The sequence below is a fragment of the Mercenaria mercenaria genome, chromosome 2 (genome assembly GCF_021730395.1).
Source record: "Mercenaria mercenaria strain notata chromosome 2, MADL_Memer_1, whole genome shotgun sequence".
NCBI lineage: Eukaryota > Metazoa > Mollusca > Bivalvia > Venerida > Veneridae > Mercenaria > Mercenaria mercenaria.
The window spans coordinates 12,292,951-12,318,627 of NC_069362.1; the positions used below are offsets into that span (position 1 = coordinate 12,292,951).

Consider the following 25,677-nt stretch of genomic DNA (forward strand, 5'->3'; position numbering starts at 1 on the left):
TACCTCTGGCAAGCACACTATTTTTATTCAATGGGTTTACTAAATTCAGTAATGAAACTTCGTTCACATTATATTTTATTTATATTGCTTAAATTAAAGTATTAACATAAAATAGAAAATAATGTACATTTGTTATGCTTTACTCAGTGGATTCAGTTCGAATGTTTTCTTTTCTCTTATGCCTGTAAATAATCATCAACATCTGTTTTAATAACATGTAAAGGGAGACAATTTTACATGACTTTAAAATTGAACATCTATATTACATGAATTCTAATCTATTTTCAGGATTTTCCCCTAAATTCGCCCTGATTCAGTGTGCAAAATTTGTTTAATGTTGTTAATGAAAATAATTTGAATTAATGAATAAATCTGCTTGCATTTTCTTTAAAAATATACCCAACTAAGTAACAGACTGAGGACTTTGACGGTCAGTATATACAGTGTATACCATCGTAAAGTAAATTGAAGATTAATTTTTCTACAGAAATGCTGGAAACATCATTTCATTAAAACTTGTGCAATACAGTCTCAGAAATGTCTTGCTGAAATTCTAGATGCAAGTAGTTCATACTAGCACGTTGCGACAATTAATTCGGAGTAGTCACGTTACAAAAATACACGAGGATTTATTGAACTGCTATATAATATTTAAAGTAAAATTACACTCTTGAGCTCGTACCTGACTGACGACGCTTTTCTGGACTTTTCTCGTGATAAACATTTTGTAAACCAGGAAATAAAACAAAGCGTAAAACCATACTGTATAAGAAAATCAGACGAGTCGTTTCAACAAGCATTTGGCTGAACCATCAAAATAGCGTCGAATGTCAAAAGGTGAGAAAAACTGTGCAGTCAGTCCGGGGCTCAAACCCGGGACCCTTCGCTTAAGGGCTGGAATGATAGTACTGTGGTGAAGTTTGTAGAGTGAAATACAAAGCTTGCATCACAATAAAATCGTAGATTTAGACTTTCGGAATTGATAATACATTTTATAAACTTGATAGTTTATATTTAATCTGACGAAAGTATATCTCCAATTAACGATAAGCTTTGGATCTGAATACGTGCTATTTATCGATAGCCTCGTTTTGACTACCCTTCCACTAGCCAATCATAGCATTGCTTTCAACATTTTGAAAGTGAAAGTAGAAGTTTAATATATCTTTATTTAACCTGGGTTTTTCATGTTTACAATTCTTATGACGACCACATCATGACTGCGTCCTCGTGTTTTGAGAGGAATCATATGTCACAGGACGGAGTGTCAGGCAGCCGGTTAGCTCAGTCGGTAAAGCACTCGCCCTGTAAGCGAGGGGTCCCGGGTTTGAACCCCGCACTGACTGCACAGTTTTTCTCACCCTTTAACATTCGACACTATTTTGATGGTTCAGCCAAATGCTTGTTGAGACGAGTCGTCTGATTGGTTCAAATAAAAATTGATTTGCGAAAGTAAAAACAGCAATACCGGAAATCCAATTATACAGAAAGATGAATGTGAATGGGTCATCCTCAGATCTTCGTTTAGAAGATCAAGTACTTTAGTCAGATAGTGGGAACTTTTTAATGCAAATTCGATTCCAAGTTTCGATAAAACATATTTGCCTTTTTTCTTTTATATAATTTATAATAAGAAAATACAATAGGGGCAAATTACGCGATGTGCTTCTGCTCGAAATAAATCATAAAATAGCAAAACGAAAATTAAGATTTATTTCAAAAAAGCTAGTAATTGTTATTACACAAAAATTTGTTTATTTTCTTATAGCTTATAACTGTGATTGCACAAAACTTTACAAAACATGTTGTTATCGGATTAAAAGAATTCCAGTTACAGAAAAAAAACAAATATCACTTGCTAGTATGGAATTTTCTTCTGTAAAATTATATCAATGAAATAATATTCACAAACTCGAGCATAAAGAGTTATGTATAATGCTCTCAGTAGCTTATTTGCCACATAATTTTCTTTCTTCTTTTGTGTAAAATGAAAAGAAACCCTGTCCCTATTCTGTTATGTTATTATCAAACATTGGCTTTGTGTGTGTGCATGTGTGTGTGTTTGTGGTGTGCACGTCTGCGTGCTGTAGGTTTCGTTTTGGGGAGGCTGCGATTTTGGTACGTGGCATTCCTTGTTTTATTTGTTTTTGTTTTTTTTTTTCAACATGCACTTCTTTGTTGAGCGTATTTGAGCTGAACCACGATAAATGAGCAGTTAACCGGGTCTTGCTTAAGCGGAATTTCATTTATATAGAGACATTGAATGGACCCAACGGCTAAAAAGGACAAAAATGTAACAACTCCGCTAAAGTACAGGAACCAAGTTAACTAACGGTTCGGCTCTGTGATATACAAACGATAAAAAAATATATTTAATACGGTTCGTTTTGAGGAGGCTGCGCTTTTGGTGCGTGGCACTCCCTGTTTGATATTTTTCTTTGTTTTTTTCCAAAGACCATAAAAAAAAGAAACACACACACTCATGCACGCACGCGCGTGCACACACACACGTACACAAAGACTATATCTGTATTTGAATTTCAAGAAGGTTAGTTCATTTTAGCCTCAGCCAACAAGAAAATGAAATTGTTGTGGTAAATGTTTGTGTCAAGTTATTTGAATAGCCATGCATAAATGAAACACTAAAAAACAAAGACAAATATCAAACAGGGAATGCCACGTACCAAAAACGCAGCCTCCCCAAAACGAAACCTACAGCACGCAGACGTGCACACCAAAACACACACACACACATACACGCGCAAATACACAAAGCCAACACATGAGGACAAAAAGAACAAACAAAGGAACACAGTGGGGCACCGCCTTGGAACGGTCAGTGGCAAAAACACCACTGGGGAGCTTAAACCGGTGTATGGTGCGCACCCAACCTCACTCTTACCCCCACCATGTTCCAAAGACACGGGACGGTGTAAATAAAAGTAATCCCCTACTAAATCAATAAACGACCAGTTGTACTTGAAAGTAATAGCTGACATTACACATCGACCAAAACAACGCAATTAATGTTCATCGCATACTCATAAAGTTATTATTACAGATTAATCATACTTTTAGTTTATTTATAATGCGATATGAAACATTAGCATTAGTAATTTATTAGCATACAAGAAAGGTTTTTAGCACAATCATGCATCATTAAATACTTCTCTTTTTTTCGTACATGGTTATTGTATAAAATGAGTTAAATTGCTTTCTCTCATATCTCTTGGCATGTTTTATTAACATTTCGGTACGTATAGAAATACATTGTATATTTGTATTATTTGAAATTTCATAGTAGCATTTCTTCTGGCCATCATTTTGTTATGATTGTGTCTCGTGTAGCTCCTCTTTCAATAGAAGATTGGATTTGTCTTCTTTTTGTCTTTGGTTGATTTTGTTTCTTTTTCTTCAGATTGTGAGGAAACCTTTTTCATTTTGTCAGCTGTGATCTCTTGTGATGACCTCTTGACTTTAACATTTGATAGTTCTGAAGAGTTTCGTATCTCCTCGCCGCCTGCAAGATTCGACGTGATTGATGATGGCTCACTTGCGAAAAATCTTGATGTAGCCTCCTCTGTACATTTCATTTCTTGGTAAGTGTTGTCTCCTTCTTGAAGTTCGCTCAGTAGTGTTGCCGAACGTTCCCGTCTTAAATTAAAATCAAATATAGCATAATTAAAAATTCGGGATGAGTTAACTTGAGACATATTTGCTAACTCCCCGTATTCATGAAATAAATATTCGTGCAGAAGTTTAGCTGTTATAATCACATATATCATATATTAGCCATTCATCGCGCACAGTGAATCAATTCAAACTTTAATCATAGCAAAACTGAGTCTTGCAAAAATATCTGATTTTACAGCAGTAGCAAAACTGCCAAACAATGATAACTGTTTTAGCAGTACAGTACCTGGCAGATCATGAAATGCTATTTTATTAGGATCCAGCTTTTAAATTATTAATCGGCATTATATATAAGTATTGATCATGTGCCATTTTACTAAAATACAAATGCAACGTACTTATATTTAACACCTGAATCACTAGTGTGTTTCCTTTACTTCTTTATATACCAGAAGGCGATTATTCCAGCCCCCAACAACAATATAACAACAAGAACAGGAGCAATGTAGACAATGGATCCACCTGTTATAAATATAATTAAATTGTTTTAACTAATCTACCATTCGTTAATAAATTACATTGTGAAACAGCTCCAGGTTAGTATCTATGTTTACCTTTACATAATGCCTTATTGTTAATCTTAAATCAGTGTAGGGTGTAAAAGAAGAAGAAGAAGAAGTAGACGAAGCTAATCCATATTTACGTAGTCTTAAATTGAATGAAAATAAAAATTAGATATGTAACATTTCTAAAAGTGTTCATATAATGATAAATATTACACATGCGGCAATATTACTGCCTAAACAGGCATGAAATTAAAAATATTTCGAAATACATGCAATTGTTCAATGATTTCTAAAAATAAACATATAATTTTTGTACTAAAAGTGTAAAAATGTGTATGAACATTTAATGCGTTTGTGTAAGAGAGAATTTTGTTATCAAAAAATGTAACTTCTCTTATATTAACGAGAAAATCAAACGGTCATTATATCGTTGATAATTTATATTTGGATGTATTTCATTAAATACATTTCAACAAACATACTGTTCGCTATGAATACAGAACAGTTAAACGTTTTGATTCCCTTCACATGCATACGGAAACAGACTGCTGTAGCAACAGGTTCTATAGGTTCTATAGCTATACCATGTAAGCTGTGTCCTATTGCCAGTAGATATAGTTCACACCCAATCATCCATACTTTCCCCTTTTCGCAGTAGGCGAACGGCGGAATCACATAACTTTCTCCAAATTTTAACCAGTGTTCAACTAAATACCTTACTGCATCATATAATTCCTTACTTTAAAGTCCATTGTTACACTTACATGGATAAAACGATTTGAACACTGAGAACTTTTTTTGAGTCGTTGGAAATTGAATGCGTACACATGCAAAGGTACTCAATAAATCTTACCTTTTTGACGTGATTCTGTAGGCTGAGTTTTTCTAAAATTAAAAACAAAATGAACATAATAAGAATTTTGTTTAAGTAAACAAACAAAGTGGTTGATAATGCGCTAAAGGAATCATTGATATAACTCTGCTGTCTCAGCTTTTTGTAAAGAACAACTGAAAGTTTACGAGTTGCACCAAATCTGTCTAGAACGAACGTTATAGTCACATACACCCGTGGCTTAGGAGATGTACTTTGACATGTTTTCTTGTGTCGCACATCTTAATAACTAATATAAAATGCAGTTATTTCTACCAATCATAGCAGCAAACAATAGCAAAATTATGACGTACACGCAGCGAGGGGTGTTTCCTTTAATTCTGCAATCAAACCCTGGTTCACAATTTCCATAAAGCATTTTGTGTACCTCACAAAGTCCACTTCTGTTCTCCGGCATATCTGTAAAGAACACTATCGATTTTATTTTAAGTCCGAATAAATACATGGAATTAGTATCACCAGCCTTTGGCATAGATACAGTTTGACAAAGACTTTTACATTATCTGCGCAGTTTACAGAGGTGTCCACATCATATTTTTAATAATTAATGATCCAATGACATGTGTCAATTAGAAAAAGACTGTCTTTATTATCTGTGGAATGATACGAGCACTGCTAACTTTTGTCGTTGTACAAAAGTTTGCGTGTACAGTCTTTCCACCGTACAGCAAAGTAGTTCCGTCAGCGAGATCAGTAGATCCACGAAGTAGTCTGTCTTTTTCTTTATTGCTCATCCCGCTTTCGTTGTACCAAACCGTATAACTTGCTACAATAACAATTTTCCCATCTTTGTCCTGGAATTTCCTACAAACAACAACAAACTGAATATTAGGCAAATGTCAATCATATATTTTTAATCGTAGGTTTGTGCGTGAAATCTAAAGGGTTTCCTGTTGTATTCGCATTACCGGTGCACACCCCCGCTGAAGACTGGGAAGCATTTCAAATGTACCCACTACATACCAAAAATATTTTTTTCTCAAAATCTATGTTTCTAATCGATGTCCATTTTCATATATCATGTTACCAATATTCAATTATGGCAGACCTTTAAAGGCTTTTTTATTTCAATTATAATCTATAGGAAGATACTTTAGAAATAAAAAACAGAACCTTGCAATACCAAAGGAGACATGTATTGATTAATACGATGAATGGTCTCCATGATTCTAAAGGATCGGAAAATATAACTTTATATAATATATGATTATAATTTATTACAAATATATAGATTATATTTAATTATAATTTGATAAAGTCACATATAAAATTTTCAAGAAAAAAGCACTTTTTTGGCTAAATATCTTGCATTATTTAGATTGTAGTACAATGTTTTGTTATATTACGAAATAGCGTGATGTTTCCGGGATCTTATACGGTATTTATATAATTGAATGGTTTCTTCCTACATTTGACCAAGCCTCTTTTTTTAAATGCAAACAATTTTACGCAGTGTTCATAATGAAAATCTAAACTGATCTTAGTTTGAAACAGAATTTGCCATCACATATTTCACGGAATACGATTTCTTGTCTCATATACTTAAAGAAGTATTGATATAGTTTTATTTCATATTTCCTTTAAGGACAGTCTCATTTCAAAGGTTAAAGTTAAGTTCAAAGAACGACATACATACAAACCTTATCTGATGTACGGCCACAGTGATAGGATTCTTGATGAATGTCTTAAAGTATGTGTCAAGCTGCAAGGGACATTTACAAAAGGGTTCGTAATTGTATCACAATAAGTCAAGATATTCATGCATGAAAAATTGTTAATAGAAAACAAATTCTCTTCTATTGATTAGTAAAATTAAATAAACATGTTTTCTGCTATGTAACAGAACATGTATATAGTATTCTTGTGTTATGTTGTTTGTTCCACTTTATGTCAGTTATTTTACGAAAGCGTTCGAAAACAACCCGTCTTAAATGTTTGCTTCATTGAAAAGTGATTTTTCAAACTTTGTTTACTAGTGTATTGCTACAACATCTTTTTGGTTCGTTTTAAAAGTAATTATTGCTTCGAATTGATAAATAAAGGATATTACATGAGTGTCTTTTCATAATGAACTTATCATATAAGTTTGATAAAATGATAAAGTTCGAAGCTCTGTCGAGCATTTTATCACTTTTATGCAACTAGTTTAATCAATTTAAGCTTTTCCTGCTGAGACATCCAAATCCTTCTTTTTTGCCTATCATAGACCATGTCAGTTCGACCAACGTCTCCTATACTAAGAACGACATCAACGTCAAAGCTTTATTACACTAGTGTATTACCAAAGTTATGAAATGGCTTTATTTCATTCCCACGACGTCAAACATGTGATAAATATTAGCCTGTTATCTAAATTAATGGAAGGTTCATATTGTTGCAAAAATGAAAATGTACGTACAGACTCCTTCACTTTTTCAAAAATATTGTCATTTGCTGATGCATTGTGTCGTTCATTTGATAGTGATTCATCGATTACGAGTCTCAGTGTTGAGGAAATTGAAGGAAACGTTGTATCTGAAATTGCAAAATATTTTGATTCTGGTGTATTCTGATGTAAACTTCTAACAGACATTTAATGTTTCAAATAGAAATATCATACACGGTGAAACTCAGCCATGTCCATGCGCCTATAACAGAAATTATTTAATAATATAACTGTCCAAGGGAATAAAAAGACCTATTATATTAAGTTGAACGTTGAGAATGACGGCAATGATTTGCCGGTGTATATTACTAATTGTTAGAATATGTTCTTAGATAAACTATCATTTGTTTTTGTAAAATGATCGTGTTGTGCTGAGAAGTATGTTATTTTCCTCTTAGCATTACAAAATGGCAAATAACTTACTGTCACAGGTAAACCCATCGTCATTTAGAGTTTTGCCCGTGTCACAACTGCAGTGAAATGTACCTTCGGAATTCGTACACTTCTCCTGGCACCCTCCGTTACTTTTTTCACATTCATCAATATCGAAGCATGTTTTTCCATCATCTAGGAGAGAAAAGCCATCATGACATCCGCATGTGAAGGATCCGATCTCATTCACGCAGTTCTGGGTACATGCACCGTTGTTGGCATTGCATTCATTCACGTCGTCGCATGTCAAATTATTCGCCATTAAAGAAAAGCCGGCTTTACATCCACAGGTGAAGGATCCGTTTAAGTTGACACAAATCTGCCCACAACCACCATTCTCGGTATCACATTCATCCACGTCTTCACATGATTGATTGTTTCCTTGTAACAAGAAACCGTCTGAGCAAGAGCAATAATATGCTCCATCGGAATTGAAACAATGATGATCACAAAGTCCATTATTTGTTTTACATTCGTTTATGTCTTTGCATGTTCCATTTTCGGAATGTAAGGAAAATCCATTGGTGCAGCCGCAAATGAAAGATCCGTTTGTGTTCTTGCACGTTTGTTCGCATCCACCATTATAGTTTCTGCATTCATTGACGTCTGTACAAGTTGTGTTGTCACTTTCAAGCGAGAATCCATCTGAACAGAAGCAAGAGAAACTCCCTTCTTCATTTCTACAAAGTTGTTCACAGGTTCCATTGTTTACCTCGCACTCATCGACGTCATCGCATGTATGAGCATCATCATTCAATAAGTATCCAGTTGTACACACGCAAGTGTATGTTCCATTTTCGTTGGTACATATTTGATCACATCCACCATTATTAGCTTCACATTCGTTTAAGTCTTTACAAGTTACACTGTCATTCTCCAGGACAAACCCGTCAGAACAATTGCAAGAAAATGACCCGTCTGTATTGATGCATAATTGCTCACAACCGCCTTTCTCGTCCGCACATTCATCAACATCTTTGCATGATGTCGAGTCGTTCTGTAAACTATATCCTTCGTTACAGCCACATTCAAACGTCCCATTTATGTTGGTACAGTTATGATCGCATCCGCCGTTATCGACTTTGCATTCATTAATATCTAAAATTAAAGATTTTTTTCTGATACTGAACATTCCTTTAGATGTTCCTTAAATGTCGTCAATGTAACGTCTCCTAGTGTTTCCTCTTTTCAGACTTTAACAAAACTGGAAAATGTGTTATTTTGAAATACAGAATTCACTACACTTGCTTGGTTCATTGATAGCGTTTATGACAGTGAAATTAATTGTCTTTAAGAATTCGTAAAACTTAAAACGTACCTGAGCAAGTTTTGTTGTCGGAGTCGAGTGAAAACCCAGCATTGCAAAAGCAAACATATGAACCTGGTATGTTTACACAGGTTTGTTCGCATTCATGGATCCTTTTACTCTTACATTCATCGGTACCTGAAAGTACCACGTATTCTTTTAGACAATAATCATATACAGTGAGGGCAAAAGAAATCATTGAAATTAAAGTGAAAAATCATAACCATATTTATCACAGGACTGGCGTTTTGTATTTGTCGATAAGAAATCAAACAGCAGTTCGTTTATAATATTTTGCTGGTGGTACATTTAGAGAGGGAGAACTTTTAAGATTTAGAAAACTCCACCAAAAAGCATCGAAATGGCTTCCAAATAAACAGCTCTATTACAGGCTTACTATGCAATTTAAATCAGCTAAATGTTAAAAAGAAACCAGCAATTGGTGTTTTTGTCTTTTATATATTTAGTTTAGATATATACAGCACGCAAACAAGAGCAAAATTCACCTTCGTCGGAATTCCTTAGAATACTTACTATCACACGTAAACCCATCTGTATTTAGAATGTGGTCCACATCGCAACTGCAGTAGAATGAGCCTTCAGTATTTGTACACTGCTCCTCACATCCTCCGTTGTTTACCTCACATTCATTCACATCGAGGCATGCTTTACCATCATCTTGGAGAATACATCCACCCAAGCATCCACAAGAGAAAGATGCCTCTTCGTTTACGCAGATCTGGCTGCAGTTGCCATTGCCAAAGATGCATTCATTCACGTCTTCGCACGAAATGTTATCTGGCGATATCAAATATCCTTTGTTGTATTCACATTTGAAAGATCCGTTGACATTGACACAGGTCTGATTGCAACCTCCATTTTCAATTTCACATTCATTTATATCCTCGCAAGTTTCATTGATAGCCTGTTGCGTGAAGCCTTCAGAACAGTAGCAGAAATAAGACCCTTCCGAATAATTGCAATTTTGATCGCAGCGTCCGTTATATATTTCGCATTCGTTTATGTCTGTACATGTCATATTATCAGACTGCAAGGCAAACCCTTCTAAACAGCTGCAAGAGTATGACCCGTTTTTATTTGTGCAATGGTGTTCACATCCCCCATTGTTTGTGTCGCATTCATTTACATCATTGCACGATCTGTTATCGCTTTCAAGTGAGAATCCATCCGAACAGGAACAAACAAATTGTCCATCTTCATTTATACAAAGCTGTTCACATCCGCCATTATTTGTTTCGCATTCATTGATATCAATGCACGTTCGATTGTCATTTTGCAGAGAATATCCGTCTTCACACACACACCTAAATGTCTCATTCTTATTTTCACAAATTTGAACACAGCCGCCATTGTTGGTTTCGCATTCATTCAAGTCTTCACATGTCATATTATCATTATTTAGAATATACCCACCATAACAACTGCAAGAAAAGGATCCGTCTGAGTTGTTACACTGTTGGTCACATCCTCCATTCTTGGTAGCACATTCATCGATATCATTGCACGATACTCCATCCTTAGCTAAAGCATATACATCATTACAGTTACATTCGAATATTCCCATCTTATGTACACAGTTATGCTCGCATCCTCCATTATTTATATCACAATCGATGCCTAAAGTAAATAATTTGTACATGCATGATACCTTTTACTTATCTATACTACCTAAAAGAATCATGTAATGTTAAAGAATTTCGAAATCAGTGCAAACTTGATCACTCAGCCGCGGAACCCTACGACAATTTTCAAATTGGTCTTAAGGGCAGCTGCTACATCTAAAACCAAATTAACAGTCTATATTTCGCGGTTGATCACCAGTGAATTTCCTATTGAGTCAATATTGAAGTTTACAAATGAATTCGACAAAATATTTCAACAGAGAGAAAACTAAAATTTGCCATGTAATCTATAATTTTGACGCCTGTAAATAACAAAAGTTTTCATCTACACGTTAATATTTAATTTCTATGAAAGTTTAAGCCAATCACGCTAGATATGAGTGTGAAAGAAGACAGTTAAAAATAACAACTGGTTAAGATTACCAAATATGTTATTTTCTTTTAAACATTTCCACATTATGGTTGATCTCTTCTCAAAGACTCGTTCAGTTTCATATTTTCCAAAACCTCGAAGGTCATAGCTCAAAAACAATGATCAAATACATTGTACATAACAACTGAAAATGTTTCTACGTCGCTAGTCTACGCAATGTAAATATAGATTAAGATGGTGTACATTCAACTATCTTACTAGACACGAGAGGAGGTCATTCAAAGGTCTTCATTGTTTAACTCTTACGGTCTCTAACAAGTTAAATGGAAGCATTTTAATAAAAATGGAAAGGCCATTTGTGCCTCATATATAAAGTAAAACGAACCCTTTGAGCCAAGTCTTTGAAAACCAGCAGCTTTAAATGAAAAGATGTTTAAGTTAATTGTTGACTGAGTAAATTCCAGAAGTCGTATGTAATGGCTTTTGTTAGAATTTTTGGTTAGATCAAGCACGTATGTGTGGGATCATTACTTAACGGTACTGGTTGTCATTTGGAAAATAAGAAATCCTATCCGCTTCTGAACATCTTACTCGTGAAAAAACAGACATCATGTATTGTGACATCCATAATATTAAATGTTACTTGCTGTGGGATAAAACTCTGATGAATTATTTGTAAAGTGATAGGAAGATACCTTGACACGTTCTGTTATCAGTGTCTAGAGTAAATCCAGTTTTACAATAACAAGTGTAGGACCCTGGTGTGTTTTCACAAATGTGCTCACATTTATGAATGTTGCTCTCACACTCGTCGATATCTGTAAACAGTAATGTCAATATGAAAATATTTGAAATTAAGGAAACAAAAATTGCGATTTGGTAGTTTAGATCTTGATATGAATATGAACGTGTAAAAATTGTGAAAGTCTAACGCTTTTTATGAGAATCCTCCGTAAAATACACGCATCGAATATGACGATGTAATGTGTATAATCAATTGTAGTCAGCCGAGCATTATGATCTCTTGAATGTTACGACATATACATGTCAGTTAATTATTATGTGTAAACACGAACGTCATAGGTTTATCGTTACGAATACCGAGGCTATATAAATAAAAGGATGTAAACAGCGAAGTCTGTAAACAGTATCCTTTTGAAATGAGAATAGTGGTCTATGTCAACAAGTGGTCTGTCAACAAAGGCAAATTTAAAGTTTTTTACTGTTAAACATGTTAAAAATAAATATTGGTCTTTATAAGCAGGTTTATAGTTGCGGTCTTTATTCGGAGGTTGTCTATAGGCCAGTACCGTAGATAGTCAAAATGTCAGCAATTTCAGATGCGATTAATATGAACTGGCATAGGGTGAATGTTTATCTTATAAGAAATAATGTCATATGTTAAGATGCAGTATGTGGAAAAAGAAGTGTTATATGGTTGTAGAGACATTCTCATGAATATCTGTAATTTGTATATTTCATGTCATTTGTAAATTAGACACAGTTTAGAGAAATGAACTGTGTAGTTTTAGATTGTTATGCTCTTTCCAACCGTCATATTTGTATTTTGGAGACAACATTGTATTTTTTTTTCTGAGCTTAATTAATAAGTCACGAGGATGAAAAAGACTTTTGCAATAAACAGTAAGACAGTACAATTTGACAGACAGGCGACTATACGGAAAGTACTACGAAATTCCAATAATGCCCTCTACAGGCTTAGCTTATTTATTATCGACAAGGTTGGACAGACAAACGGACACACGGACTGAACAATTTTAAAGTGATTCCAATAAAGTTCAGGTCCCCTTTGGCGAGGGCAAATTTATGTCGGCAAGTATATACATTTACGTATAAGTTTGGTTTGAAATATCCATTTTAATGAATGTAATTGGTTTTTGTGTATTTTTTGTGACAGTTATTCTGCGGCACGAGGATTCACAGTGAAAATGTCAAGTGAAAGCCTACAAAAAACCGTAAAAATGTTCTATGTATTCAAAAAGAATACGCCATACCTTTGCTTTTTAATGGATTTTACAATCTTTTACTGTTAATGTCAATTAATCAGAACTGACAAAACTTCAAGACATGATATGTTTTTATACTCCTGCAACATGCATGGCATGAAACGAATAAAACAGTTACAGGGAATATGTTACTCTTGTTATCACATGACAGATATGCTGTTTTGTTCACTGCAATGTTTACACTATAGTCAACCGTCAAGACAAATATATCATAACAGCATATTTTCTTTACCTGAACACGTGTAATTATCAGCGGTGAGTTCATATCCGATATTACAGGAACAGCTATAGGAACCGATTGAGTTAAGGCAAATTTGTTGACATTCGTGGGTACTGTTACTGCATTCATCCACGTCTGCATATATAAATAAAAGCAAATTAACTGTAAAACTGAAAAACACTATGTACTTATTATGTTAGTAATTGATTTCTTCGGTGAAAAAGATTTATTGCAGCATAAATTTTAATATCATGAGTCTAATATTGTTTCTTGATTTCAAAAACGTCTAAAGTTATCATTTAAAATAAAAAGAACAAAAAGAAGAAATACAATATAAGGCTTTAATAATATTTAACATGATTATTTTTATGTAACAGAAGGTAATGTTTTAAAAAACTGAAAAATTTGGGAACATTTCTTGGTCCATTCTACATTGAAAAGCTGGAAAGAATGCAAAACAGAAATTAAAGAACAATTATTGGTCAGTAAATACTTGTTAAAATAAAGTAAAAGCCTCAAATTCAAATGCGAGAAATGTTTTCTTATCTAACAAGGAGGCATGGTAGAAGGAAAATTTTAGTATGTCCATTTCATCATATATTTTGTACTTACCATTACATGACCTTTTGTCTTCATCTAGCGTGTACCCAAGTTCACAATCACAGACATAGGAACCCGGTGTTTCTCGGCAATTTTGCTGACATCCATGATCACTTTCACATTCCCTGATGTCTATACACATTGTAAAATAGAAATTTGCTAGACAAACCGATTATCGGGGGAAAAAATACACAGACATTATAGATAATGTCCGTAATCTATAATGTCCGTAGTCCATGAAAAATATAAGTAAGCACGATTTCATCAATAAGAAAAAATAATAGTTCTGCCGGCTTTAGTTACTGCATTTACATTATAAAATTTACTTGCTGAACACGTTTTCTACCAATAGCGCATTTGTGATATTTGGCATTTATTTGGACAATTATTTTATTAAAGTCAAACGGAAATTTTCAAAGGTTAAATACAAGTTATTATGTTTTCTTTTCATTTTACGATCACATCCCATTTTAACATGTTACAAAATACACCAACGTATGAATGTTTTGAAACAAGTAAAGTTAAATTGTGACATGAAAACAAGTCATAAAAATATAGAAACACAACCATTTTTATCAAAGATTGAGACCCCACTTGTTTTGCTAAATGTAAATATCTTTACCTTTGTGTTCAACTAAATAAAGATTCGCACTTTTAAAATTACTCTCAATTCCGGTTGCTATTGCGAAAATTGTTATATACTCATATACTGGTTTAGTATCTCTGACATTTGAAAAGAACAAAAAACGTAAAATCCTTAATGAGTTACCCTTATCCCTATTTCGTAATATTTTAACCATAACGGCGTCAAGTAGCAAATGTTTATGTCGGAATAATTATCTCACATGCCCTTTTTAATAATATCAGTTTGAAACAACTGTTTAGATTATTCGAATTTTTGCAATTGATTTATTAATTGGTATTTCACGAATTTGTGAAAATGAGTTCAAGTATTTAAATTATGTGAGACGTTTGGTACCTAAGATGAAGGAAGCACGTAAATCGGGGCATCAGGCATGGATATCGTATGATACGCTGTTTGTAAACGGGAGACCAGTAAAGGATGCATAGGGGGGGTCAGGATTGGCTGAAATGTTTCATATGGAATTGTAATGGTTTGAGTGCGCTTAAAAGATCAGACTGTGAATTTGTAAATCTGCTGACGGAAAATGATATAGTTATTCTGACGGAGTCCTGGACAGGTAAAAATAGTAAAATAGACCTGGATGGTTATTATTGTTATAATTCCTATAGAAAATTTAAGCCCAGAAATGCTAAACGAAACAGTGGTGGAACAGTTATATATGTGCGCAACGAGCTTAAAGGGGGTGTATCAATAATAAAAAATACCCACGATACCATAGTGTGGTTGAAACTTGATAAAGCATTTTTCTGCATGGAATTTGATGTGTATATAGCTGCAGTATACTTATGGAGCGATGCTTTCGCCGATTACGAATATTATAGATGTTGATCTGTTTGATTGTTTGCAAAATGATATTTTTAATTTCGAAGCCAAGGGGACAGTTCTAGTCGCTGGTGATTGCAATGCTCGGACATCGTGTAAAGCTGATTACATAATGTGCGACAGGCTAGTCCCGGAAACTGATGATCCAGATTACTGTTCCGACACACCCCTTCCGAAATTCTCTATGGACAAAATAAGCAATTCACAAGGTAATAAACTTCTCGATTTATGCAAGGGAACATCACTTAGAATTGCAAACGGCCGCTTAGGCAGTGATTGTGGTAAGGGGGCGTATACTTGTTATAACAGAAACGGATCCAGTGTAATTGATTATGTCCTCTTAAATGAGCAAAACTTTAAGATTATCGATGACTTTATATAAATTTAAGGTATGCAATTTTAACAATTTTAGTGATCACGCTCCAATAATATTTAATTTATTATATCACAGTAACTTAGACTTTGAAAATAAGGTTTACAGAGAATCTGAAAACTTCAATAATACGCATGATTTTGATAATGATGTACCTGTATATGAAGAGCTAGACGCAAATATATCATACATTGAAGTTTGCAATGCAAAAAAACGTTTAAGTAGAAACAAAGCGTCTGGTGAAGACAAGTTGTTAAATGCATATTTTATTGAAGCATGTGACATTTTAGCTGGACATATTACTATATTGTTTGATAATATTCTGAATTCAGGTTGTTTCCCAGAGGTTTGGACTAAGGGTATTATAGTACCGCTACATAAAAAGGGAGATAAATGTAATGTCAACAATTATAGAGGTATAACCTTATGAAGCAATTTAGGCAAATTATTTACTTCTGTTTTAAATGCACGCATCACGAAATGGTCGGATGATAACATTATTTCTGATGCACAGTTTGGTTTTAGAAAGAATAGATCAACAGTAGACGCGGTCTTTATACTAAACTGTTTGATACAAAACTTTATTAATAACAACAAACGTTTATATTGTTGTTTTATAAAATAGAAACGCATTGTGGTATAAATTGTATAATATGGGTCTTAACGGAAAAATATTACGCATAGTTAGAAGTATGTATCCTTCAGTTAAATAATGTGTTCGTTCATTAGATACTGGTAGTTTTTCAGATTACTTCGAAATTGCAGTCGGCTTACGTCAAGGGGAGATAATTTCCCCGATTATGTTTTCTTTATTTGTGGAAGATTTAGAATTGTATTTGCAAAAGAGAATAGATGTTGGGCTCTCTTTAAATGAATTATGTCTTATTTTATTGTTATTTGCTGACGACATGGTAATTTTAGCTGAAACACCTATTGATTTGCAGTCGTCTCTAGACACACTTTATGATTATTGTAATACTTGGGGCCTTGAAGTAAATGTAGACAAAACTAAATGTGTTGTGTTTAGAAAACGTGGAGGCTTGATTAGAGGCGAATCTTGGTACTATGGAAACAACTCTTGTATTATAGAGACTGTAAATGATTTTAATTATTTAGGGGTTACTATGAATTATACAGGGAATTTTTCATTAAACACCCAGACTATGTACGGAAAAGGCCTTAAAGCTATGAACACGCTAATTGCCAATTTAAAGAAACATGAAACATTACCAAAATTAGCATTGCAACTATTTGATTCCTTTGTGGGTTCCACAGTTAGCTACGGCTGTGAAATATGGGGACTTTCTAAGTCCAAACAGTTGGAAACTTTACATATTAAATTTTGCAAAACATTGTTGGGAGTTAGGCAATCCACATGTAATGTTGCAGTATATGGGGAATTGGGACGGTACCTTTTATATATTAATAGGTATGTGCGCATTGTAAAATATTGGTTAAAATTATGCCAGAGCAATAATATTATAATTAAAACCATTGTAAACTCCGAGCTTAATGATTCCGCCGTGGGCAAAGTAAATTGGTTTACTCATGTTAAAGATCTTTTGTCAAAATCCGGGTTTTTGTATAAATGGAATGATATTATAAATAATAGTCATCTGATGAAGAATGTAGATTCAGTATTTATTTCTATGTTTAAACAACGTCTGATAGACGAATTTACTTAAGAATGGCGAAATGGTGTTAATAGTATGGAAGTATTGACTCTGTATAAAAGTGTTAAAGAATCATTAGAACTGGAACCATATTTAAATAATATTGTGTCTCGCAATCTGCGCATTGCACTTACAAAACTTCGTGTGTCTGCTCATAGTCTAAGAATACAGACTGGCCGATATGGTCGAGACAGAATAGATAGAAATTTAAGGTTTTGTCAAATATGTAACAGCAATGATATAGAAGATGAATTTCATTTTGTATTTAAATGTTTCCCGTATGAACCAGTGAGACGTAAATATATCAAACATTATTATAGATCTAGACCAAGTATGTTTAAATTTACCCAACTGTTATCCACCAAAAATAAACCAGAACTATATATGTTAGCTAAATTTATCCAGGAAGCACTTGAAATACGTAGACTTAGACTGTAATATGAATTATTTTATGTATACCGGTAATTATGTTTGTGTTATTTGTAAATATAACGTCTGTTCTAAAGCAGCATTGTACATGTATAATACTATTCCTGTATTTGAATGTGTATAGTAGACTGCGATCTTGCAGTGAGAAACAGGTTTGATTATAATGAAGTATATTGTTTTTATGCCATAAGGCTACTGTTTACAAAACACAAGAGTTAATGTGTAATATGCCAGATTATAAGACATATTGTGAGTTTTGGGCAGATATTTATATATGTATAATATTCGTTTCTGTCCAAGAGTAGATATTAAACATATTGTATAATGAAGGTAATACTAGTAGAAATATCAGCTTTAGACTGTATGTATACGTTATTGTACAGATATCGACACACATCAAACCGTTGTTAATTATGTATGTCCATCCGAAAATATTTTCCATCCATTCATTTGGACACATCTGTATTCTTAGTGTCACATTTTCGTTATCACATGAATATTAAACTGTTTTTGCTTGTCACTAGAAACTGTAATATTTTTTGTGAGAAATAAAATATGTTCTGTTCTGTTCTGTTCATATTTATTCGATTATGCTTTAATTTTGAAATGTTTTTAACACTAGTTTTTTCCCTAAATTTAAAAGATTGGCAAAAATTATGTAAATCTTGCGTTAGAACATTTGTCAAGTGTATACAAAGTCACCTCACTACGAAAAAGTATAGTACGAAAAAATGTTGAAAATTGTCACGCTATCATGTCCATTACTTTGAGAGAAAAAACGAATTCGTACGCAACGAGGAATATAGTTCTTAGCAACTCTCAACTGTAGCCATAAAGCTTACCAGCACACGTTTTGTTGTCAGAATCCAGGTAGTATCCCCTATAACAGGAGCGGAAATAGGACCCTAGCGAGTTTTGACATCGTTGTTTACATCCATGGTTACTGTTTTTACATTCATCAATGTCTACAATTTAAATCCTTTTAAATTAATTTCTATAAACTACAATAAATTATGAAAGTACGTGTAGATCATTTATTTAAGGTTAAGATCTTTACATGAAAGATAAACATCATCAAATCATAGTCAATTTCAAAAATTTAGGGTATACAATTTGATAACCCTTTAAAAGATTATTGTACTTGTAATGAAAGAAATTATTAATATCCGAATATGGTACATCTATTTTTTGCAATTGTTCCAATCGAACAATATTGCAAATACATCAAAGTAAGACGCGAACCACTGTTTCATTGTTCCTTTGCTGGATCTTACTTACAGTGAGGTACCGAATGTGTTGAACTATCCAGATGTGTGGCCCCTTTATAGGTTGCTTTTAAGGTATTGGACCCCTAATAGTAATGTTTAAAAAATGGCTTTTGCTTGGTATATTCTTAAAGTTGACCGTGTTTCGCACTGTGTTGCAAATTGTAAACAACTTTTACCGTGCCGTTTTTCTGAAATTTTGTACAATTTATGGTATTTCCTCAAGCTCAAGTAGAGACAAATTTCAATGTGATGGCCACTATCTAAAACGGATCCAGAGAATCCATTACAGCATTAATTTTGATAAAAGAAACATCAAACTATTGTTAAACAATTATAAAACACAAAATAGAATTGTAAATATCATAAACAAGTATTTAATGAGACGGAATTCTAACTCCAACATTGAAACATTAAGGTCGAATCCTGTGGGTCTGTTTTGAAATTTGCTCACTTCATTCAAAAGTAACCTTGGGGCAGACGTGAAACCTACCTGTCTTTTTTCCAAAATATGTAATCTAATGAATGAAGGCAAAATAGAGAACTTTTATCGCATGTAATTCAGTATTTTTAAGGATGTCTAACTCTATCCCTCTTGATTCAGAGGTAAATTCACTTTGAACAGCAAGAAATCGCTTATAAAAATGAACATTTTCCACTTTTTTTACAATACATCCATAATAAGTCTTGAAAAAAGTAAAAACTTACTAGAAAAATGTAAAATATGGAAAAGAAATGGTCCCCGTGGGGCTTGAACCTACGCCCCCACCCCCTGAAAATTGCAGTCAAAGTAGGTTTATGGTAGGAATTGAATACTCTTCAAAAAGGAGGTACTCTATTACGGGTCCAATACCTTAATACAATGGCATCGCAAGGAACTGACACTCTTTTATGAAATACATCAATGTTCTGTGTGATGTTTAATGTTTTAGTAAACAACATCTTCTTTGCATGTTAAAATGATGTTCGTTTTCATGTGAAAAATATCCATTTAATATTTAATCGTCTCTGTTTTTTTTTTTTTTTTTTTTTGGTTTTTTTTTTCATTATTTTATGTTTATGCGTTTTAATTTCAAAAAGGAGGATACTCAAATAGTTTGTCAGTTAGGATCATGTTTACTTAACCTTTAGCCTGTTGGTGGCTGGTGATTCTGCCTTTGCGACCAATGCAGACCAATATCAGCCTGCACATATGCACTGTTCGATATTCAGTCAAATACCCCTTTGAATAATAAGTGGTACTGCCAAAATTGAAATGATAGACTACTCTATTTTAGAAATTTGGCAGGATAATCGTTAGATATTATGCAAATGCGAAATAAATAAACTAGTAATATATGAACGCATCTGTGTAAACAATTAGTCATCATTTTCTTGCTGTGCCAAACTATGTACAGTACTAACGAAATACGCTGTGCAGAAACCTTAAAGGTTTGAAATAAAATGTATATCTGATACTATTCATAAAAGAAGTTTTTAAAAACAGCACATGACATTGTTAACAAAGCAAAATTTGTATTTGTGAATACAGATTATATCTCCTACTTTAAAGAAAAGAACACTAGTACTAATAAACCAAAAACAGTGTATCTATATTTTCAACTAGAGTTTTAATTATACATACGTACCGAAACACGCCTCCTTATCCTTACCAAGAGAATATCCTGGGTTACAAAAGCAGTCGTATGAACCGGGTGTATTACGACAGTTTTGTTTACATTTATGGTCACCACTTTTACATTCGTCTATATGTAGCAACAAAAAATATCAATCTCGAATAATAAAAAAATTAAAATAAATTATATCATAATAAAAGAAAAGCTATTAGAAGCCAGTATACATCGTATGCGCGCACATTATGAACCCGAAGAAAGATATATAAGATGAGGCGGTAATATATGTAGATAATTTGAAAGAAATGAAAACACATGTCCCTGCACCACTCCCTGAGGTAGGATTTAAATGCAGATAAAATACATGTTATGCGTATGTCTATTTCATGTTAACGAAATGTGGCCAATTTCATTTGAACTGAATGTAAACTGTAGGAGGAGTTCACAATGTACATATGTAGTTGTAATATTGGCAAATCTAAAATGGGACATAGCTCGATATAATATAATCAGATATGTCTCGATATAATATAATCAGATATGTCCAAACAAATGCACATGTCAATTTAACGTTGGTGATGTAGACTAACTATCATTTGAATTTGACGGAAACTGTAGAAGAAGGTGAGTATACAAGAATGTGTGACAAACAGACGTCCGGACGCAGTGACATATGGACGAGTTAAAACAATATATGTACATTTGCTTTCCCTGTCTTTGACACCAGGAGTATAATATAATAAATATGTATTAAACATGCTTAACATTTCGTTTATAAAAGTTGTAGCTAAAATAATGCATCAAGAATTTTCTTATAATAATGCCATCCTGTCGCATGCTTGATATTTTATCATTTTTAAATGGGCTCTTTAACAGCAAGATATATTGTTCAAACAAATTTATCACTACATGTCTACTGACATACCTGTACAGGTTTTCATGTTACTTTCAAGCAGGTAGCCGTGATAACAACTGCACTTATACGATCCTTGTTTTGACATTTTTGTGTACAATTGTGTGTACCATCTTCACATTCATCTGTTTCTGTAGAAATGTTAAATGTTCCTGGTATGTGTATCTCTTCATTTTAGAATTTTTAACTTCGTGGACTATTGCTCTTAAGAACATATAAACCAACTTGATAAGAATATTGAAAAGAGATAACTGTTTGCTTTAGAAATATCAAGTTTAACTTTAAGAACACTTACTTTGTCCATAATCTATTTGGTAGATTTAAAATCTATTTTAACAAACATTTTGTCTTACAATTTTGTGCTCTACATGCAAATTGTAATACCTAAATATTACGGGCAACGAAAAATAACAAACATGTACCTTAGTGAAATATAATTAATAAATATAATGAACATGGTTAAACCGTGGCTTGACCTGCTTACGCACATGATAATATAAAGATGTGTACACAGTTTAAAGTTGCTGGGTTTATAACGTCGCTCTGACACATTTATAGATCATATGGCGACTTTCCAGCTTTGATGGTGGAGCAAGACCGAAGGTGTCCCTCCGTGCATTATTTCATCACGAGCGAGCACCTGGGTAGAACCACCGACCGTCCGTAAGCTGGCTTACTCTCACGAAGAATCTAATGCTGCTAGTGAGGCTCGAACCAAGATCGGTGAAGGGCAAATGATTTGAAGTCAGCGACTTTAACCACTCGGCTATGTGTAAAAGACATAATTTAAAAAGATACCTATTTTTCTGAGCAATAGGTTTTGCAAAATCCTTAAAAGAGATACGATACCAAGCTCTACTAACTTATTGCTAAAACATAAATGTATACAGTTTTAAAGCTATTGGTCTAAGATTGCTCAATTATATCATGGTATACAGAACAACTAGAACATTTCGAGGAACTTACCGTTACATGACCTCAAATTTGAAGACAATGTGTAACCACTATTACATGAGCATACAAATGAACCAGGCGTGTTTTGACAGTTGTGCTGACATCCGGCAGTGTATACTTTACATTCGTCCATATCTGGTAACACAATCATATAAAGAGTATATATTACTTCGCCATACAGTTTAACCGCTATGGTACTCTAAGAATAAGATGACAAAAGTATAGATGATCATGACATGAAGTTTAATAGTAATACACTTGTTGATGGCTTGTCGGTCAATAAATAGGAATGTTACCCTCGTAACTTCTAACCCCGGGCTGATAAGTCTGAATTTTGACTGGTTAGTCATTAAGTAAGTGTTGTATAAAATGGCATCTTTCAAGACTTTTTTCTCACTTTTTTATTTTACCGCAGCAAAACTTTTTAAAATATAGACCAGTCAATAACACAAACTATGGACCGACGATTCATTAACTAGGGAGTAATGTTTATATTATTTACTGATCCGTCATGTCTGTAACGCATTTTTATTTGCGACGTCTTTGCCTTAAATATGAAATTCATTCAAGACATCGACAAAAATATTTGTCAATACTGACTATGAACATAATTACATTGGCAAATCGAAAGGCATATCTAAAGAGTCTTGGTTGGGTAGATCATTTAGGGGAACTTAACGATACAGAAGAAAGAGAACAATCATTTTTGCATGAACACGAAAATGAGCCAGGCATGTTGTGACAGATTTGTTGACATCCATCGATACTGAGTTTGCATTCATTATTGTCTATAATATGAAGGATAAAATGATGCATATTTGTCACTCTCTTCATCAATTCAAGTCGAAAATTTTTAAAAGCCATGGAAAAGGCTTAGCCAACCAATATAACTACCACTTGCCAAATTTGAGACTATACACGAGTAAAAACTAACAATTATTAAAAGAATGAAGGTTCTAAGGTTTCTCAAAACAGCTGAAACTAGTTATGATAATTAGAACTAATGCTGACTGTAACCATTATATGTTCTTTTCCTTTATGTTTTGAAAGGATTACTTAGTAAGTACATAGATATTACCTTCACATTTTGTTCCACTAAATCCTGATAGACATTGGCATTTGTCTGGTGATAAACATGTTCCCCCGTTTTGACAAGAAAGTGCTCCGAAACATACAGCTGTAAAATATAGAATAAGAAACGTTCGTGTCTTTAATGCAACTGCAGAAAATGCGTCCAAACATTTTAAATCGCGCTGATTTTAAATTTAGAGCCGTGCTTAACTAAGTGATCCATAGCTGAAACTGTATAACTATGTATTGTACTCGTACCAACGAACTTGTGTAATTAAGACGTTACACGCCATGTTTAAAAAAGATATTTCCTTGTTAATAAAAATAGACTTCGCCGTAAAAGAAATAATAGTACTTATGCCAAACATCTTGATGAATTATTGTGAAATTCAACGAAGGGTTGTCAGCAAACAATTGACTTTGTCATATAATGAAGAATTTGAGAAGAGCACAGTCCGAAAGACATCTACCTTCCTGTTAATTTTAGATATGAAGATTAGTAATAAAGTTATGTTTTTGCGTTAGTTACAGTCTCTTTTTGCCAAGCTCTCATTTACGATAAAAGACGATAAACTTATAGAGGACGGTTCGTATGTGAATCCTTTTTATTTCTTTCAGTTGGGTCTGATGTGTTTTGGTTTGAGAAAGAGCTAATAAAGCAATGAAATGTAGAAACACTAGAAAGTAGCATGTTATTTTCTTTTACTTTCGAATGGGAATGCAATTGGGGCGGGCTTGGATAAAGAAGGGATTATCAAGATACAACCTGGAGATATACATGAACGCGAGAGGAATAATCACGTAGATGACATTCATTGGGCTCAAGTGTGTAATGAGATTGTGTTTGGAAAAGTAGGATAATAAGAAACGTTATTTGGAAACATAGGAAATTGAAAGAGGAAATGCTATGTAAAAAGACAGTATTAATGAAATATTTGCGGGAACATTTTGAATGATAGTGGATACTATGTAATGACTTTCTTATTTATAATAATAACAAACATGTGTTCAGCAAAAGTCAACAATATAGCTTTCTTTAGGCTTATAATCAGAACAAGAGGGTCACGAAGGTCTGTGGGTTTTTCACTTTTTCTATAGTCATTTATGTCGTGTTAGGTGGCCTTTGGTTTTCCACTTTTTCTGTTTCAGTCATCGTGGACTTCAAACGAAAAAGTGTTAATAGTTGCCAAACCAATTAACGACAACGATACAACAGAAATAGCCACGGCCCCAGAACGCAATCAAGCACATCATTCGACAATATCATAAACTGATATCTATACTTACACGGCAGTCAAAATGTAACTCTTCAACTTGGATTCTGATACAATTTTATTGTGAATTGGCTTAGTTCATGGAATATATAACCTTTAAACAAATAAGACGCATTTTTCCTTTTTGCGTACTTGTTTTTTTCTGTAAATAGAACTCACGAGAACATCTTGATCCAGCGTAACCTGAACGACACTGACATTTGTTCGGAGAGATACACGTACCACTGTTTGGACAGGATGTTGAACCATGACATACAGCTGCAAAATGTGTATTGAAATTAGAGCTTAAATTGTCCTTGTATAAAATGTCCCAAGTAGATGTACTTACTTTTGTAATAACGACATAATACGACACTATCAATTTTTTAACTTACATTCATTAAAAATATATTTAATTCAAAACGGCAAAAGACGCACCATGTTCAGAGCATGTATTATTTCAAACGATAAGTGCTCAAACGACACACCTATAAACGCAAGTAAAAATGTATCAAATGTTATCTGTCCATCCCAGTTTAGTTAAGTTT

General features: G+C 33.5%; 1 protein-coding gene across 1 annotated transcript; it reads right to left on the minus strand.

Annotated features, from left to right (window-relative positions):
* Nucleotides 1–2,128: 2,128 nt before the first annotated feature.
* On the minus strand, nucleotides 2,129–21,152 carry LOC123561968 (fibrillin-1-like). The gene is made up of 15 exons (XM_053529989.1): nucleotides 20,954–21,152; nucleotides 18,903–19,025; nucleotides 14,130–14,249; nucleotides 13,530–13,652; nucleotides 11,966–12,088; nucleotides 9,789–10,892; nucleotides 9,267–9,392; nucleotides 7,940–9,046; nucleotides 7,490–7,605; nucleotides 6,732–6,793; nucleotides 5,712–5,895; nucleotides 5,385–5,490; nucleotides 5,053–5,084; nucleotides 4,032–4,155; nucleotides 2,129–3,654 (listed from the first exon to the last, which is right to left on the minus strand). Coding segments are annotated over exons 6-13 (2,754 nt in total). The 5' UTR covers nucleotides 10,840–10,892; nucleotides 11,966–12,088; nucleotides 13,530–13,652; nucleotides 14,130–14,249; nucleotides 18,903–19,025; nucleotides 20,954–21,152; the 3' UTR covers nucleotides 2,129–3,654; nucleotides 4,032–4,155; nucleotides 5,053–5,082.
* Between the last annotated feature and the right edge of the window lie 4,525 nt (nucleotides 21,153–25,677).